This window comes from Paracoccidioides brasiliensis (genome assembly GCF_000150735.1).
Source record: "Paracoccidioides brasiliensis Pb18 unplaced genomic scaffold supercont2.3, whole genome shotgun sequence".
Classification (NCBI taxonomy): Eukaryota; Fungi; Ascomycota; class Eurotiomycetes; order Onygenales; family Ajellomycetaceae; genus Paracoccidioides; species Paracoccidioides brasiliensis.
In genome coordinates, this window is record NW_011371360.1 from 3,302,645 (window position 1) to 3,319,594 (window position 16,950).

The following is a 16,950-nucleotide window of genomic DNA, read 5'->3' on the forward strand; positions in this document are numbered from 1 at the left end:
ATATATATATATATATATATATATTAAAAAAGGGCCTCAGTTGTTAAGGCCCTTGCTAAGGAGTTCCCCAACGGCAGGAATTAAAAGATCCATTTTCGGCCTTGGGATGAGAACATCTCGGCTTTTGCAGACCCAAATGTAGCAGAACCTCAGCTGGCAGCAAGGGTCCTACTGGTGCGGGGAACGTTAATAGCCGGGATGTCTCCTGCAAGGTGAGCAGCTCGACCCTGAGCGATATTCGCAGCTCTGTTCCAAGGCTGTGCACAAGCGTAGGCTGCATTTCGTTGGTTTAACTAGCTGGCTGTTCGGAGCTGGCGGTCGGCAATCTCCAGGTCATGTGGCATCGTCACTTGAGTGATTAGTTAGCATCAACATTGCGACCTTCTTTCAACATTCGGCTTGAAACTTCTTTGATTTCAATCCTTCGAACGATTGTTCCAGATCATAATTGACACCTCGAGCAAACAATATTGCCATATCTTGACAGTCTATAAATGTGATTTCCTTGATGATGTTAAACTCAAGCGAATAATATAGGTGATGTCCTTGAAGTCCTTGCCCAATCTGTTGCAGATTCACGGTTCACGCGGATCCAAGCTGATTATGCTCCTGGAATCCTAGTCGTGCCTGGACGACTGAAATTGGACCATGATCTGTTCCCTGTATTTGCGGAGCTTACCCGCTATGCACATTTGAAGAATTTGAACTCTAGGCACTTCAATGGTCGCTTGATATGCACGCCGCATTTCTTCCCTGTTAGTCATATTGAGAGCCGCTACGCTGGATATCAGCATGGACATAACTGTATCCTGTCCTCTTTTATGATGCTCTTCCGAATTGCTTTTTCAATGCGCCATTCCTTTTTTTGCTCTTTTCTTCAACTTCAACCAATATCAATTTCGAATTCATTTCTTTCTTTCTCCGCTCTGGACCTTATGCCAACATCTAAAATACCCATTGCAATGCTGCGATGTCGCAGACAAAAATGAACTATGTGGCAAGTGGCGACAAACCTTGTTGAGCAAGGCTTTCTTTTTCTTTGCTGTTCCTAGCAGCATTGTGTCTCTTCTAATACATCATTTGTTTTCTTTGTCTACAGACACATCTTTATCAACTTCTGTGATTATGAGGAATGTCGTCCACTTCTTGTGCCTCATATCTTCAACCCCTGGCTATTTACTTAAGAAACTCTTTTCAAGTTTCTGCTTAGAAACTTAGCCTGGATGTCCCTGAAAGTTGTCCGTGTCCGTGATATGAAGGGCAATTATCAACCGCACAACTGGATGCGAGATCTTTGTGGACATAGCGTCGAGTCTGGATATGCGCACCATAGAATCTGCAAGCAAGGTTAAATTTGGTATGCTTTATTCACTAGTTGTATAAAGGTCTGGGTTGAAGCCCATTCTTGAATTCAACCAGGACAATGGTGGAGTGATTCAAATTATGCATTTACAACAAACCAGACCCTGACCTTTAGTATTATTTGTTGGTTCTGAGCTCCCTTCTGGAATATCGTATCCTTGATATATCCTTCGTTTCTATTGGGATTGATTCTCTTTCATTTTCATTTTAATGTTTTCCTTCCATCAGTTACGACTCAGCCTATATCATGAACCGGCAATATTAAAGGAAAAAGGGTTTATCTTTATTAATTTATTACTTGTTTTATGTCCTGTTTCATAGACTATCAAACCTCAATATCCAACTACCTTCCCTTCAAGAATTGCATCATTGTTTGGATCACTAGCTGTTAACGCAAAGCTCGAGTCTTGCCTTGGTGCGTCGACCGTAGCAACCAACCACTCTGCTGGCTGTTCTCCTTTTCCCAAACTTCAGGGGCCTGGAAACCACACACCCACGCACACACTACTCTATTCAGAATGGAGAATCGATTCAACCGATTGGATGACCTCGAATACGAAGATGCTCCTATAGAAGGTATTCGTGGTCTAGACACTATTGACCACAGTTGCTCCCAGCAACTGCGCGAAGCAATGGAGAGGCTTCGAGCACAACGTCTTGGAGCTCACAACTCCTTCCTCCACTCCGAAGCCTCGAGTGCATCCGCGTACTCTCAGTCTTCTTCTGTCTCTCCGACCAAAGACAACTTCCGCCTGTTAACGCGTGAAATCTTGAACGATCCACTCCTCAAGCCGGTGAAAAACACTGGAAAGCCTATTCTTACGTTGGAACCCGACAAGTATAATCCAAAACACTCTGTAGAAGTGCCAATAATGTATACAACGTAGGTCCATTCTCCATACATACGTGTCTTGGGAGGCGACTGATGTTAACCTGGTTAAAAGAGATTCACCACACGGCAGCGCAGAAGATTCCGGCCAATCTTCAGGAGGGCGCGAAATAATTTGGCCGTTTAACCTAGACACAACTGGGACAACCGAAGCCACACCAAACATCCCGCCGAAGGCTTTCTCTTACCCAGCTGATGTAAACCTATACAATAGACGCCTCCCGATATCCAAATCTGAAGGGAACAATGTCAGATTTCTTGATAGCAATCCAGATTATGACGGTTCAACGTACGGTGGAGAAAATTATCACCACGATTGGAATCCTGCACCCAATGCCTTCATCAGGTACGAGAAGCAGAGTTCTGGCTCCCGATCCCCAGAGAGAGGACGTGGTCCACGTAGATCTCTCTCTCCGGTTAAAGTTCTCGAGGACCTTGACGAAAACTCACCTCTCGAATTTCTACCAAGTCCGAGGAAGAGGTCTAGGTCGCCGCATAAGAAACTGTTTGGCGAGAACGGTTGGTTGGGCCGTAGCCCATCCTTGAAGGAGGGTCTCTCCGAAAAGAACAAAATGCCTGGTTTGAGGTCTATTGGAGAAAAGATTAAACAGCGTGTTGAAGACATTGTAAGTCCACAGATTACACCTCCCGCAGTCACCTATCTTTCTTGTTGGGCACAAGCTAGGTTTAGCTGACTGGATATTTTATTCTCTAGGCTGGGGACGTCAAGAAATCCAAGGAGAGGCTCCAATCTACTTTCCCCATTTCGCTGGATCCCCCAACTCAAGCAAAGCTATACTCTGAAATGGAGCTCATGATCTGCGTGACAGCCAACAAATTCCTTCTCGATCAGCACAAAGACAGCCGCATGTCAGTGGAATCCGTCACCAAAATCACGAATTTCTGGACTTCCAAAAATCGCCCTCAAGTCGTGCAGTTTCAATTCGACCAGCTTACCCAGCGCGACCTCATCATCTACAACCTACGCACGTTCAAATTCCACGGCGAATGTTCGCAGAACGTGGTTGCTCTCAATAGCACCTTGCGCAATTGGAAAGCAGTTGCCAAGGAGATGAGCGTCCGTACATTCTGCACCCCCGACAGCGTCATCAGGAAGCATATGCATGACACGCACAAGATCCTGGAGATGCTCGGCGCACCGCTTGTCACGTTCCTTGCATTCCAAGAGCTGCAAGTCAATACGCTAGCGCTAATGAAACAGGAACAAGAAAGAGTGATACAATCTATGGGTCACCATGGGGTGACAAGGGAGTATCACCCGCCTTCCTTCGGTCGGCGTGGAAAAGAAGAGAGGGGCAGATCTCGGGATGGTCGCCGCGAATGAGAGGCCATCTAGATTAATAGGGTCCTGTTAGACGCCCACGTACATGTTCCTGGCAGTCGTCTTCTAGCATGCTTTGTAGCATCGATGGAATTTCTTTGCGGTGTTTGGTAAAATGTGCTGCTTGTTTATATGTCGGTGTCCCCTTACTGTTGTTGATTCTGAGGTTTGGTCTTTCTGGCGGTCTTTTGTACGATTTTGGGCGCATGGGCGAAGCCGAAGCTCGTGTTGGTTCTTCACTTTAACTGCTTGTAAGTCTTTCATTGTAAGGGGAGGGAGAAGTTAACTAATGTGGGAGAATGGGAGTCATTTTTATCATTTTTATTCAGGTTTCTCTGATCGTCGGCACTCCATGTTATACCTTTACCCCTGTTGTAGAGCACCTATTGTAGCCGCTTCTGTTGGAGCAGCAAAGCCCTATCACGTGAAAATTGATCTTGGTCGTTGAGATTAAGTTATCTAAGCGAGGACTGATGACGTTGTAGTTAAGTAAGTTTAACTAACGTCATCCCGCCGGGCGAAATAGCCATTTCAAAATAACTTCTCATTTTACTACTCATCCAGCTCAACGCGCAATTATGCCACTAATTCGTAATAAGAATTCTAGAAACTCCGAGGGAAGACTGAACTCGTAATAGACACTAATAAAAAAGTGAGATATATTAATAATTCTGAAGCTGCACCTCTTTTTGAGGTGCCTTATTCCACTCGCAGTTATAGACTTAATGGTTGAACTGCAAGAGTGAATTTACATGCAAATTTAATTAAATTGACTGAGCCTGAAGAGAATCTGCTAGTTCTGTGGGATTCTTGACCTGGCTAAACAAGGATTATCCCCCCCCCCCCCCCCCCCCAGCGGGTGTTTGTTGAGGATATGGCTAATCATCTTTCTTCTCTACGACATTTCACCACTATCCCTCAACGTGTGGGCAAGAACTAGGTTTACAAGCTGATTAAATGCTGTACAGAGCTCCAATGCTGCTATTACAGACACTATAATCATGATCAGGCTAAGTGTGAGGATATAAAGATTGTTCAGGATTGATTTAAGATCTTGGGGTGTACAATTGCTGAGCATGGAATTCTGCCAGAAGATATGTACAACTTTGATGAGACTGGCTTTGCAATGGAACTCTGCACCACTACTAAGGTTATTACTAGTAGTGAGTGCTACAGCTGGGCTAAGCTTCTACAGCCTGGACATCACAAATGGGTGACTGATTGAGACAGTGAATGTCTCTGGATGAGCACTACCACCATATATCATTCTCAAAGGACAGAGTCTGCAGGAAGGCTGGTTTGAAGGCTTGCCAAATAACTGAAGGCTTAATGATAGTGCCAACAGTTGGACCATGAATGAGATAGGAATCAAATGACTTTCTAGGCTGTTTATTTCTGCAGCAAAGCCACGCAGGTTGACAGTTCTATTCTTCTTATCCTGGACAGCCATAGCAGCCCTCTTACACCAGAATTTGATCAAATCTGTAAGAATAATGGAAATTATTACACTCTGCATGCTTCCACATTCATCACATGTTTTGCAGCCTCTAGATGTGAGTGTTTTGCAGTGCTAAAGCAGGCATATGATGGCTTTGTTGAGCAGTGAATGAATGTTATTCAAAAGATTGATTTCTTAGAAGCTTACCCTGCAGCATGTATGGAAGCTTCCACAGCCCGGAGCATCCAGAATGGCCTCAAGGTTACTGGAATAGTGCCATTTCAGTCTGACTATGTTATCCAGTAGCTGAATATTCAGCTCTGCACTTCTACCCCATCATACAGCAGCTGTAGCAATTCAATCACATCCTGGATGATTCAAACGCCTAGTAATCTGTGACAATTGCACCGGCAAGTGAATAAGGGCTTATGGAAGGTCAACCTCAAGGCTTGTGAATAAGGGATGGTTAGTGCCACCATCATGAAGAAGCAGACCAGGATATACTCAACGCGAATGAGATAGAGAAGCAGAAATGCAAATGATCTACACACAGAATTCAACAAGCAGATGGAGGTTTAACTAGTGAAGAAGCTCAGAGTTTTCTAGTTGAGCCTGCTGAGCCTGTTGAGCCTGCTGAATCTGCGGAACAGCTGAATATTCAACCCGCGAACCTCCGCCAACTGAGCCTGCACCATGCCAATGAGGTCCACAACACTGCAGCAATTGCGGCGCTCTCAGGCATACAAGAATAAGATGTCCTCAAGCTAGTGTAATTTAATTTAATTTAATTGAGTTTTGTAGTGGGGAGATATTTTGAATTAAAATCTAGTTAGTTGGGATACGTTGATTTGGCTGCTCGCTCGGGGGTGGATTACGTTAAACTAGTTAATAGTTGGTCAAAACTAATTTTTGGCTGGCAGATCACAGCTTCGAGCACCTTCAAACCACACTCATGTTAAGTCAAATTCAACAGAACACGATGTCTGGCTCAATTTTGCAAAGGACATTTTTCCAGCCGTATATTCTTACTTATTCAGCTATTCTAACTCTCTTTAAGCGGTGATATGAGGGGTTAAGATCCCGTTCGTTGCTCCTCGTCCATTGGTCAATAGCTCCAACTCCCCAAGGCAGCGCTCTATATCAAGGGAAACTACTCATTCATATTTCAAGGCAGCAAGCGTTATTTACGAACCCACATCTTATTATGCTTAGTTTTCTAGACATGATATGGACAAAGGGATTTTTTTTTAGCTCCTATCCTATTCATATTGAACGGTAACCTTCTACAGGCACCTACGGTTTCATACGATCCAGAAGTATGTTGAGGGTATTACATACCTACGGGCCAACATGCCTGTTATACGACCCTGAAAATCACCCAGCAACAAGATCAGATTTCAGCGCTTCGATAACGCCTCCTAAGATCCGCGCGCAATTTTTCTACCTCTCCTCTTTCCCAATAGACGACCCTCTGACTCCTCTGCCTGCTCCTGCGACTTCGGGTTCCTCACAAGCTAACTTTCCTCCTCGACCCTTCTCGGTACTGGATAATATTGCACTTGAAGAGGCATGGCAGGGACTTAGAAGCTCAGAGGAAGATGCAGATGCCAAAGCCGCTCATAAGAGTGGCGCCATTGCGGAGGAGATAGGGAGAAATTGGAGGTTGGATGTTAACAGGCTCATCTCAGAGGCGTTGAGCGCTGTTCGCAACTTCAAAAATGTCTCAGCAGACATAGACCTAACTCCAATTGGGCAACGCCACGATTCCGCTTCGGTATTTGCTCTCCTTGAACATTATGCTACGGAATGTGGAGGTTCTAAGATTGATGAAGCAGGGAAAAGGAAACTTGTGGTGTCGACCCTCAGAGATGTAATTGAGCAAGTTAGCCAGCATTCTGAGAGCGACTGGAGGAATGATTTACGATTTATCATAATGGCGCTATTCAGCGCTGCGGGCAACGAAAATCCAAATCCAGATACAGAATCTCTTACAAAGGTTACTGATCAAGTTTCTCTCCAAGGCCAGGAACAGCATGAGGATACAGGTGTTTCAACACCAATTCAAGTGCCAAGGAAGTCACCTGGCGTAGATACTTACAGAAAATCGGCTGGACAAGCTGTTACTCCCGATCGAAGCTTCAATAGCCCCAACTCATTACAACGACATAGTCCTCGAACCGGTCACGCTTCGAAAGCTTCCAGGCGGAAAAGCATCTCTTCCCAGGGTGGTGATGATGCCTATGGATCATACTCTTCTCAGACCGGCAGGTCGATTCCTTCAACGTCCTTACATTCTGGGGATACAAATATCACTGGATCTCCTTTCATCAGGGCCCCCACCACCCCAAGGAAAGCCTCGCATCCCATGGGTGGGATGATGAAATTGCCGCAAGGCAGTGATACACCTTCATCTAGTTCTAAAATTGAACCTGCAGGTAGTCCATCGAGACCCTCGGTAAGGCGGCTCTCAGCATCCCAACCAGAAGTTTCTCCAGTGGATTGCCAAAAGGAGCCTGATGCTATTATACCAGTTGGTATTTCGAGACTGCATTCTGTGGAGCTCCCAAATTTAGAGGTGAGCAATCGTTGCTTCCCCTTTAACTTTTGTTGTAACTCTTCTAACCAAATCCTTTTTAGATGAAACCTATATATTGGAATCCTATTCACGATGTATCGTCAGTCATTCGAGCTACGTGGTTTTATAAGAACACCATGCTTCCCGTTGAACCTGAAATTGCAAACCAACTTGAAGCTGGTTATATGTATATGCGACCCTGGAATGAGACCTGGCAGGATGAGCTGAATAGTTGTATAGAAAATGGAGCGGAGGCTGAGATGAAGATTGTGCATCGAATCTGGCCAAATGAAGAAGAGGCAAAGGAACCCAATGCTGCGGATGCTGGAAGGGAGCTGGGTTCATCACAACGCTTGTCAATTCAAAAGGCGGCTGAGACATTGGGGCCATCGATAGGTCATGAGAATCAGGCTGCAGGATCCATGACACCACCGGATGCTCCCAGACTATTCAAGAATTCAAGCGTGATATATGTTGATTACAAAAATGCCCAAATCCTGAGGCCGAACCTGTTACCTTCTGCTTCAAGGGGACGACGTCCTCTAAGTGCAATTCGTAAGGGAAGACAGATAGGGATTCCTGTTGTTAGAGGGTTTGATGCCCAGGCTTGGGATAGGCTTCACCCAGTTAAAGTTCCCGCAACCAGTGGCAGGAGGATCGTGAGGATGCACCAAAGTTCCGAAAGAGAGATGTTTAATCGGCGCCCAATATGCTATGCCTGCCAAATGGAAGACAAAAGACCCATTGTTTCTGATTTGGTGTTGGTTGTTCACGGCATCGGTCAAAAATTATCCGAACGGGTCGAGAGTTACCATTTCACACACGCTATTAACGCGTTTCGAAGGCAAGTCAATATTGAACTCAACAGTGATGCCGTTTGGCCTCATATGCGTCCTGATCTCGAAGGCATTATGGTTCTACCTGTCAATTGGCGGTCGACTTTGTCCCTTGAAGATGCCGATGTCGAAGCTTCAGTATTGGATGACCCAGCTAGGAACAAGTTCGGGTTGAAAGACATTACTCCTGAAACTATCCCTGCCATAAGAACCTTAATCAGTGATGTTATGCTTGATATACCTTACTACCTGTCGCAGCACAAACAGAAAATGGTCCAAGCAGTGATCAGAGAAGCAAATCGAATATATCGCCTTTGGTGTCAGAACAACCCAGACTTTCGAAGAACCGGCAAAGTGCACATGATTGCGCATTCCCTGGGTAGTATCATGGCGATGGATATCTTAAGCCAGCAGCCTACCCATATACCGTGGATTGATTTTGAACTCACGAAAATTAGTCAAACCATGTTTGAATTTGATACCAGTAATGTTTTCTTCTGTGGAAGTCCAGCTGGCTTCTTTTTGCTGTTGAATAAATGTTTGTATCATGCCCATCTTTTCTCGAATGAGGAAGCGAAGTCAGAAAACTAACTCCCTTCCAGCAACACTCCTTCCTCGGCGAAACCGACATAAGCCAGGGACATATGGTGAAGACCAAGAGCCAGGTATTGTAGGGGATGCAGGCACTTACGGCTGCCTTGCAGTGGACAATCTATATAACGTTATGCATGATACCGACCGTAAGATTATCAGCCCCATGCTATTGAGTCTGCACAGAAACTTATCAATACCACACTGCCTTTAGCAATCGCCTACCGACTTAACGCAGCCGTTGACAGCGATCTCGCCAACTCTCTCAAACCAGCCTCGGTTCCCAGTTCTACCACAAGCCTCCTACAAACCTTGGGCAGCGTTTTTCGCTGGACGTCCACCAAGGCCCCCATACAGAGCACCATAGATCTATCCGCCTCGTCCCTCTTGCAACAAAACCAGAGCCCCGCTAGCATCGCCAAACTACCCTCCAACATCGAGATGGAAACGCACGACTTCTCCCGCGAGGAACTGGCCGAGAAGCGCATGTTCCTCCTCAATGACAACGGTCAAATCGATTTCTATATTAGTGGTGGGGGCGGACCGTTGAATATTCAGTATCTGAATATGTTGACTGCCCATAGTAGTTATTGGGTATTGCAAGACTTCGTGAGGTTTTTGGTTGTGGAGATTGGGAGGAAAAGGGGGAGGGAAGGGACGCTGTTAGCGTTAAGAGCGGAGAAAAAGAAGGGGTGGAAGAGGGCTAAGGGGATGTGAGAAGTTCTATGTGACTTTGTGTGTGTAGGGATTTAAGAAGGTTGATGGGGGTTCATCTTTTGGTTCTTATAGGCCTTGCTGGGTGCATATGATTTTGGTGACATGTTTTGGGGTTTAGATTGGGTAATTGGGTTTTCTTTTAAATACCACAATATCCCTTTACTGGGGGTTGGTTAGGGATTATGTGCATGGTGTCTTCTCAGGGTTTGCCATATCTTGCTGTTTGGTCCGGCCTAAAATATCATTTTGGTATCTGCCTTTATATGACAAGCAGGATAAACGTATGCTCCATCTATCTAGTGGTGAGGTGATCCGAACGGTACAGAATTGAGTAATGCTTTAGATTTCATTAATCTGTTAAATAATATCGAATCAATTAAGCCATCAATTGCACGCAACTCATCATCATTTCCCTGTTTCTGGAACAACATTTCCCATTAATAAAACCTGCACCTTCTTTCCCTTGGATGCTACCCCAATATCAGGTTCAAGTACCAACAGTGCATTCGCACCAGCCAAACTTCCAACGCGTGAACTGCGTTGTCCCACACCAGCGCCAGGGCCTCCCAACCCAGTACTAGTGGCAAGCAGGCTGCCATCTGCCCTCGACGCCGTTACAATGGCCCGATGGTACTCTGTACGTTTGGGATCGAGGGGAATCGTATGTGTCAGAGTTGCGGTAACAATTGAGAGGCCGAGATGGGGTTTGTAGTCCCTTTGTTGCTGGCTCCTTATGCCCAGACCAGTCATCTTGTGCAGTGAGGGGAGAACGAATAGATTCAGCGTAACCAGCGCAGAAGCAGGGTTTCCGGGAAGGGAGAAGATCAGTTTCATCTCCCGTTCAGACTGTGTTGTGGGATCCGTGGAAGATACGGCAGGTTTGAATGGAACGGTTGCGAAGGTTGTGGGCTTGCCTGGTTTCATTGATACCCGACCGAAATGGATTGTGCCCCCCAGTTGGCGCTCGATGGTGGGCTTAAGCAGGTCCAGCTCACCCATGGATACGCCCCCGGTCGTTATTATGATGTCGACACTTGGTGTCTTGGGGTTGCCTCGGAGAGCGTCGCGCAGACACTGTTCCAGATGCCCTGCCGGTGTGTCCTTTGCAATCCCCAGGTCGACTGCTGGGAAGCCCCAGGCGGTAAGACATGACAATAAGGAAGGGCGGTTTGAGTCACGAATCTGCCCGCCATGGAGAGGGGTGGTGTCATAATGGTTGACAAGTTCATCACCAGTGCTAAGGACTCCAATGCGGGGCTTCTTGAATACCTTGACAGTTCGGGTTCCAGTCGATGCGAGAAGACCGATCTCACCTCCAACTGCAGTAACCAGGTCACCCTTTTGAAGTATTTTGGATCCTAGAGCGACGTCGCTGCCAGCCTCGCGAACATTTTCTCCAATTTTGATGTCACCTGTTAAGATTTCAACAACAGACTCTTCACTGCCGTCAGGGGTGGTGGATATCAGGACCGTATCTTCCACCATGACAACTGCATTTGCATTCTCGGGCAGTGGAGCACCAGTAGTTATCCGTGCGATTTCCCCCGGGTTCAATGGCGGTGGCATAGAATTTGCTTGTGCGTGAGATACTGATGCTACAGGAAATTTTCCTTTTGTGCTCCCCGTCCCATCTGCCTTATGTGGAGATGCAATAACAGCGTAGCCATCCACAATACTTGCTCGATATGCCGGAACTGCTTCGGATGCGTAAACATCTTCGGCGATGACAGATCCGACAAGAGAGGTGTCCACTGGAACTTCAATAACGGTTGGTCCTGGTGTTTTTCCAATAACAACTTTGAGAGCTTCTTCCACTGAAAGCATAGGATATGGGGATTCACGGTATCGCCTGGGGGGGCCTGCATTGGGATCATTTGATTGGGGACGGTCCGCAGGTATTGTATGAGGTTGTGGCACAACATGGCCATGGTTGTGGCCATGATGGTGATGGTGATGGTGATGGTGATGGGATTTATCTACGGGCGGACCTGTAGAACCGTGAGTGATGCCAGCTTCTTTCTCTAGCTTCTGAATGCCACCGGCATGAATGGTTCTGGAATCAGCACCGGCAGCCTGAATGCAGGCATGATGGAGAAGCTTAATAACGGCTTGGAGATTTTCTTTTGCTCCCTTTGGTGAACCAGGTAGAGTTATCATCAATGATTTATTCCGTACACCTGCTACAGGTCTGGACATCATAGCAACTGCAAAAACAAATCAGATTCACTCCAAGCGGTTGATACAGAGACTGCTAAGAGGAGGTACCATACAGGGCGTCAAGGCCAGAGATGCGGCCAGCATGCCATGGCTAATTAAGTCAGACTAATATGCAGCAAAATACCCAGAGAAATAGGGGATGTTGGTAAACCTACACAATCCCAGGGGCATGTCGATGGATAAGGGGCAATACAGCCTAAGGCAGTTGTTAACTTTTATTAAATGTTCATATTCAATGTTTCATTGCACAAAAAAGAAAGAAAAAAAGAAAAGAAAAGAAAAGGGAGGGTAAGGGTGTTTAAATAATCGAAGTTACGCTCATTACAAACCTCGGGGGTATTATCCTTGAGAGCAAATCCAGTCCCTCCCGTCGTAATCACAAGGTTGAAATAATTCCCCGTATCTGTCCAAGAGAGGATCTGCCGTTGGATTTCTTGGACATTATCCGGGACGATTACCGTCACAGGGGTATGCCAATTGTGCCCTCCATCAGCGGCGAAAGTATCCGTCAAAACATTCCCCGCTTCATCCGTTGAAGGATCCCGAGAGGCAGTATCAGAAACAACCAGAATAGCAGCCTTTAACTTAGAGTCAGCCATGAAGAAGCACAGTTATGCCACAATACTTCGTTGGTGTTTCGGGATATAAGCGTTTTGGGTGATTGAACGTAAGTTCTGGGATCGGATGCGTCGGCCCGAAACGGGATCATCGGAAATTGTATGAGATTTCCGAGTTTAGTCAACTTCGATATCTCGGTAACTAAATTATGCAACCAAGCATGTTGAACATAATTTGAACAATTTTATAGATCAGCAGGTCGGAGAACCCTATCAGTCACAGAACTATGAAGCTGAGAGTGGTTTATGTATGGAGGTGCCAACTCGGGAGCATACCATACTCCATTGAGCCTGCATGCTTTGCAAATGAATGGCACAACGCTTCTCACTGTCAATCTAGGTGTAAACTCCTATACGATATACAGGTACTGGGATGATCCACTTTCTGGGTTCAGTGTTGGATAAATGCTTCATCATATGTAAGTACTTCCATTTTATTCCTGACCGTGGTTTCCCTTATGAACAAGAAAATAATACGAGGATTCCGTGAAAGTAGCAAAATACTGTACACATATATAACCACACAAAGGACTGGGCCGTCGTGTCCCTTAATTTCTAGTTATCCTGACCTTGCCCTCCTCCAGTAATGGCGTTATAAATAGATGTATCCGAGCCCATTTCTAATCATTCATAAATATTTCATCTGTGGCTATTCCAAATCGCCACGGATCGACTCATCCTTCACAACATAAAACGATAATAGGTTCATCTCGAATTATGAGATAATTCCGACAAAGACACTGGCCTTCCTCTTGGGAAGGGAGAGAAGTGGCTTCTTCCATTTCTTTGGGTTATCCAAAACAATCATAATAACTCCTCAATTTCCCCTCAAATATTTTCAAACAAAGTCGTTGGCTTTTCCGGATAAAAGCAGACCGATAATGAGACCGAAGAGACCGAGGACGGAGCTGAAGATTTCGACTACGAGAACTTTGACAAACCTGTAATTTTCACGAAATGGGTCAGCAAAAATGTGCGTCAAGAAGCAGGAATGGCTACTGACAAGCTAGGATCTGACGCATCAGCTAATGCAGCACTGCTTCCGTTGATGCCCACGGAAATACCACAGATAAGATTGCACACCCCCACAGTCAAGCCGCCCCAGAACAGCGCATAGCCAGTGTACAGGTTACTCCCGGAATGGAGCTCATCGGCAGCGATGTAGGTGACTTTTGACGAAAAGACAATCGACATAATAACACCGTAAATGGCGACAACTTCGCAGAAAATGATGGAGATTAAATTTTTTGTTCGTATTCTTGGGGCCTTGACTGCGCCGCCTACGATTGAGGAGCCGGTGATGAATATTCCCCTGTTGATTTAACAAACGAGAAATGTCGAGTTAGAAGCGTAATCCATATGAAATATATCAGTACATATAATTGCGTCGTGGATCAGCTAAGTAGATATCTCACCATGCTGCTCCCACGACTGATAGACCGATACAGAGGCCAATACCTATACTAGCAAAGGTATAAGGAGAAACCGTCTCAAGAAATAGTCCGACCTGTTTTCACATCTTTATATCAGCGCGATTTGGCCTTGCGTGCAGGAACGAGACAGTACGGGGGGTTTGGTGTGGAAAATAGACAATATGACATACGTTGAAGACTTCACCCTCGCTGTTAAAGAGCATGTCTAGACCACATTTCAAGTCAGTCATAAAATAGAGCCATTCAATCAGGTTTGATTGTGTACTCACAAAGCCCAACAACTGCGAGAAAAGCGGCCGCGCCGCCAACCGGGTACATGAGACCCATGGCGGTGTTGCACCTCGGGAGAATCCTAGCAGGGAGAACACAGCAGGCGGAGAGGAGTTGACCACACAACCGAAACAACTGGTGACGGAAGGGGGAATACTTGCTGGCGCCCGCAGCAAGCTAAGAGTGAGGTATTGGCTATGTGTGGTGCTTGATGATGATGTGGTGAAGGGTACTATCAAAATAGTGAAACTCCAGTTAGAAAGTGAGGAGGATGTTTTAACTGGTTTGGCTAACTAATTACTTGTCAGTGACCGAACGGCGCGAAAGTAGATAGAGCCTTACCTAAGCAGGAGGACTCCGTGAGCTAAAATAGGCGTGCGGAATTAACCACGTTTGCCGCCAGCAACATTTTAACTAACTACCGCCAGCCAAACCTCGCCAGCTTGGAAACAAAAAAGATACCAACAATATACAGGCTCCCTTAGATATATATCGCAGCAAGTCCAAAAAGGACCACTCGTATCTTGTCTCTCGATTTGAATTTTTTTTTTTTTTTTTTTTTTTTGTACAGCGACTACGGCATTTGCGAGTAGTTACGTTAGAGACGTTGCTGACGATCTATCTTTTGTTGGATCCTCAACGTTGAAGCCGTCTTCCTTGGGATATCACCAAAAATCCCATCTTCACTTCTAACTCACCCTGGTTCAACCTGAATCCGCTCTAGAACACAATTCACCTTGTTGTAATGGCCTCAGAATCAGCAACAGGGTCGTACTCGAACCCCCTGAAGAAATTCAAGTTCGTCTCTGCCCCGAAAAAAGATTTTCACCATGAGGAACTCATGATGCTGACTGACCGACTCTCCTCTAGATTGGTCTTCCTTGGAGAACAGAGTGGTCGGTAACCGTTATTCGATAGTATAAGTATATCCCTCTCCGGTTCTTCAAATAACTAACCCTGGATTTTTATTTTGTTACACCTCCGGCAGTCGGAAAGACATCCCTGATTACCAGATTTATGTACGACTCATTCGATAACATGTACCAAGCTACAATTGGTATCGACTTCCTGTCGAAAGTAGGTTCAAAGCCACTTTTTACCAATAACCCCCATGCTGCTATTAACTATCTTCTACACCTTTCACATTCTGTGCAACTAACATCGTCCCTCCTTTTCCAACCAGACAATGTACCTCGAAGACAGAACCGTCCGCCTCCAACTCTGGGACACAGCTGGCCAAGAGCGATTCCGCTCCCTAATCCCATCGTACATCCGCGACTCAAGTGTAGCAGTCGTCGTCTACGACATATCCAACGCCAAATCGTTTCAGAACACGCGCAAATGGATTGACGATGTGCGCGGGGAACGGGGCAACGACGTAATCATCGTGCTTGTGGGGAACAAGACGGACTTGAACGATCGACGAGAAGTTACCACGGCGCAGGGCGAGGAGGAGGCTAAGAAGAATGGGCTCATGTTCATTGAGACGAGCGCGAAGGTTGGACATAATGTCAAGCAGCTGTTTCGGAGGATAGCGCAGGCGCTGCCTGGGATGGATGATGAGGCGGGACGGGGGGCCAATCAGAGTAAGTGTCATATTGATTATTAATATTATAATTAATAGTTATTTATTTTGGTTGCCAATTATGGAGTGGTTTTTACTATGTTCTGCATCATGTTTGGACATTATACTGACTTGTTTCTCTCTTACCCCCGTCTAGTGATCGATGTTAACATCAACCCTACACAACCTGTGAGCAACGATGGATGCGCATGCTAGGGAATGTTGAAAATACTTCACTTCAATATTAATGGGATATCCAGGTGTTTCCTGGTTTTCTATGGCATTTACCATTTCTTGCTTAACTGTCCGTCGTAATTGTTTGCGTTTTTCATCCTTTCATTCTTTTTGTCATCGCATATCCTCTCATTGCATGTTTGGATTTTTGCTTCCTTTCTTTTTGCGAAGAAACCCGTAGACTAACGAGGAGTCTGTTTTTGCTCTCTTGTTTTGTTCTTCTTGGATCCACTCTCACACTACCGGCAACTCTTGTTTTTATTATGGTGCCTTAATCCCTAATTTTTTATTATTATTACCATTATAAACTTCACCTTTTCCTTCAAGTTGAAATTCCTCGTCCTTTGGACATTATCGAGCATGCTTTTATCCTTCCAGTTTTATATGGTTTCGGTTTTGCTTGCATTGGCTCGATGGAGTCCTTTTTTCATGGTCGTTGTTTGGTGTTTTGTTTCAAAAAATCACCGCGTTTCTGAGTTTGGCTCGAGTTATTTCTCCATGAATTACTATAGCAAGTTTCGAACGCATGTTTGCTATTGTGTACGGGATTCGATCATATTCGAGCGCGTTTTTGAGGGGAATACTTTCATCTCTGGCCAATTGGGACTGCTATATATATTTATTTCTTAATATTTATTAATGATGCTGGGTGGAAGCTGTGGATTTGAATTCTCCAAGTCTCAACGCTTCATGCATAGGTATTTATCATCATTTTCAAACATTAACCTTAACACCAAGTTCTTTGTAAATGCATACATAATCCATGGATCCTGTAACAGCGGAAGCGTGCCGTAAAAGTTAATTTCAACAGCTGAGTTAAACCAGTTAAATAAATAGTCACTCGGGATTTTCTCGGTTGTATAGT

General features: G+C 45.4%; 5 protein-coding genes across 5 annotated transcripts; 3 read left to right on the forward strand and 2 right to left on the reverse strand.

Annotated features, from left to right (window-relative positions):
• Window positions 1–1,880: 1,880 nt before the first annotated feature.
• PADG_03387 (uncharacterized protein) lies at window positions 1,881–3,596 on the forward strand (the record flags this gene model as incomplete). Its single annotated transcript, XM_010760541.1, has 3 exons — window positions 1,881–2,245; window positions 2,307–2,877; window positions 2,967–3,596. 3 exons carry the CDS (start codon window positions 1,881–1,883, stop codon window positions 3,594–3,596), a joined length of 1,566 nt encoding a protein of 521 aa, XP_010758843.1.
• Window positions 3,597–6,349: 2,753 nt separating this feature from the next.
• Window positions 6,350–9,750, forward strand: PADG_03389 (uncharacterized protein; the record flags this gene model as incomplete). Its single annotated transcript, XM_010760083.1, has 4 exons — window positions 6,350–7,606; window positions 7,669–8,980; window positions 9,045–9,182; window positions 9,248–9,750. The coding sequence occupies 4 exons, from the start codon at window positions 6,350–6,352 to the stop codon at window positions 9,748–9,750; spliced, it is 3,210 nt and encodes a 1,069-aa protein (XP_010758385.1).
• A 405-nt stretch (window positions 9,751–10,155) lies between these two features.
• On the reverse strand, window positions 10,156–12,566 carry PADG_03390 (uncharacterized protein; the record flags this gene model as incomplete). The annotated part of the gene is made up of 4 exons (XM_010760542.1): window positions 10,156–11,954; window positions 12,021–12,058; window positions 12,123–12,163; window positions 12,297–12,566. 4 exons carry the CDS (start codon window positions 12,564–12,566, stop codon window positions 10,156–10,158), a joined length of 2,148 nt encoding a protein of 715 aa, XP_010758844.1.
• An 856-nt stretch (window positions 12,567–13,422) lies between these two features.
• On the reverse strand, window positions 13,423–14,344 carry PADG_03391 (V-type ATPase, C subunit; the record flags this gene model as incomplete). The annotated part of the gene is made up of 5 exons (XM_010760543.1): window positions 13,423–13,525; window positions 13,588–13,896; window positions 14,000–14,091; window positions 14,188–14,222; window positions 14,287–14,344. The coding sequence occupies 5 exons, from the start codon at window positions 14,342–14,344 to the stop codon at window positions 13,423–13,425; spliced, it is 597 nt and encodes a 198-aa protein (XP_010758845.1).
• A 688-nt stretch (window positions 14,345–15,032) lies between these two features.
• Window positions 15,033–16,067, forward strand: PADG_03392 (uncharacterized protein; the record flags this gene model as incomplete). Its single annotated transcript, XM_010760084.1, has 4 exons — window positions 15,033–15,183; window positions 15,276–15,364; window positions 15,471–15,873; window positions 16,009–16,067. 4 exons carry the CDS (start codon window positions 15,033–15,035, stop codon window positions 16,065–16,067), a joined length of 702 nt encoding a protein of 233 aa, XP_010758386.1.
• Window positions 16,068–16,950: the final 883 nt, after the last annotated feature.